This window comes from Henckelia pumila, unplaced genomic scaffold, assembly GCF_033568475.1.
Source record: "Henckelia pumila isolate YLH828 unplaced genomic scaffold, ASM3356847v2 CTG_525:::fragment_3, whole genome shotgun sequence".
Lineage (NCBI taxonomy): Eukaryota > Viridiplantae > Streptophyta > Magnoliopsida > Lamiales > Gesneriaceae > Henckelia > Henckelia pumila.
Window position 1 is genome coordinate 4,984,174 of NW_027331857.1, and position 2,045 is coordinate 4,986,218.

A 2,045-nucleotide genomic window follows, 5' to 3' on the forward strand; every position below is an offset into this window, starting at 1 on the left:
AAATTAATTCAATTAAAACCGTGAAATAAAATTATTGTATCATATATTAAATAAAAAAAATTGTGGAGAAATAAAAAAAAAATTGTTAAATGGAAAAAAGAAGAAAAAAAATCATAATTGAGAGAAAAATTTGAGATAGTGGAGGAAAGCGGTTATGTGTGTGTCTTTTTTTTAATTTATGTATTATTTTAATGGGCATTATACCAAGAGACCGCACTAAGGGTTTTTTACATAATATATAGTAATAGATGAGTAGTTTAAAGTTAAATTATAGTATGAGTCATTTTAGGAAAAAAGATATATTTATTATCTTTAACCCTGGTTTCTATGTTTTGATATATATACACTAAATGATTTGGCCTAACATTCTTTTAATATGATATATCATACAAGTTATCCAAAATTTTTATTTATGAAATATATATATATAGTAAATATCACTATATCATTACATGCAGACATACATCTTCCAAGAGTTTAAGCATGTTAATAGAATCATAGTCATTATAAAAAATTTTTTTAAAAAAATAGTGGTACTAATATAATTAGGGAAAAAGATCATCTGCTGTGGAGAGAGAAACAACATAGGATACTATGCATTGAAATGAGCATAATTTTAATATTTCAGGTGTGTTATTAATTAATTATTTATTTATTTAATCTTGTGATATGAATTACAAAATACTATTTAATGCACATTATCTTGTGATATATGACATTTATTCGAATCGAAAATAAGATATCTATACGAGCTAGGCTGTGGATAATGAAATCCAGTCACCTCACACGTGCATCATGCATTAATAAATATTATCACATGCATGCCATTAATAAAGTTCACCATTTATTATATATCACTGATCAATTAATTTCATTAAAGGCGCAATTAACATTAATGAATATTTAATTCCCATTAATTAATTGTTTATAATGAATCGAGAAGACGAAACCAAACTACGTACATCTAAAAAAGTGTAGTATAAAATACACACACACACGTACACATGCACATTGGAAATGCAAATCATCAAAACACAAAAAATAGAGAAATAGAAATGACAAGAAGTAGTACTACACTAGTAACCCTATTAATATTACTGGCCTCATGCCACACCTTATTCTCCAACGTCGACGAATTAGGTCCCAACCAAAAGAGCAAACGAGAATGGCTACGAATACACAACAAAGTGCGAATAGAACATAAAGTCCCCCCGATGATCTGGGATCGTGATCTGGCTAGCTCGGCACTCAGTATCGCGAAAGAAATTTCGGCGTCCGGCGAAACACCATACGTGGGTGGTTATCCGCCGGGGAGCAGAAAGTTTATTAATCATTATTATGTTTGTGGTGAGGGGGGAAGGGATTACCCCAACGAAGATGCCATGAAAGCCTGGTTATCCGGAAACACGCGATCAACAACAACACCATTGTTTTACTTGTATTCAGTTAGCCTGGGATGCGCAAAGGCATGGGGATGGAACACACTGTGTAGTGAATTTAGAGGGAGTCATTCTGTGGTCTCTGTTTGTCTCTATCTCTGGAATTCTTAATCTAATTATAATAAGGTATATATAGCTATGCAATCATACATATATAGTTTTAATAATTAAACATACATGGATTGTATGAAATAAACAAATTATTTTTGTGATTTGGAATATCGTCATAAAATAATTAATGCATAATGTATATTATTATATTCCAGACCCACGTTCAACCCGCCCTATGAGTACTGTTAGATATCTCATTTGACATGTCGTCGGTTGGATTAAGTCATTGGGATTTGTATGTATGAAACTTGGATATAATCTTCCTCGTTCTGAGCTAATTTTTTGGGTTGAGTCAACTTAATTAGTCCAAATCGATAATCTTAACATCGAGATCAGATCGATCGATACTTTTGCAAATAGTGTTATATTGTTGTGATTTCTAGAATTTTTTTAAAAAAAAATTAGATTGTCCATTGAGAAAGAATTTCTAAATATTTTCACAAGATTAATCTTCATGGTAGCTGAAATATGATATTCTAAACTATTAAAATTAAA

General features: G+C 30.4%; 1 protein-coding gene across 1 annotated transcript; it reads left to right on the forward strand.

The window, feature by feature from the left end:
* Window positions 1-1,055: 1,055 nt before the first annotated feature.
* On the forward strand, window positions 1,056-1,550 carry LOC140873292 (uncharacterized). Its single transcript, XM_073276379.1, has one exon. It carries the CDS (start codon window positions 1,056-1,058, stop codon window positions 1,548-1,550), a length of 495 nt encoding a protein of 164 aa, XP_073132480.1.
* Window positions 1,551-2,045: the final 495 nt, after the last annotated feature.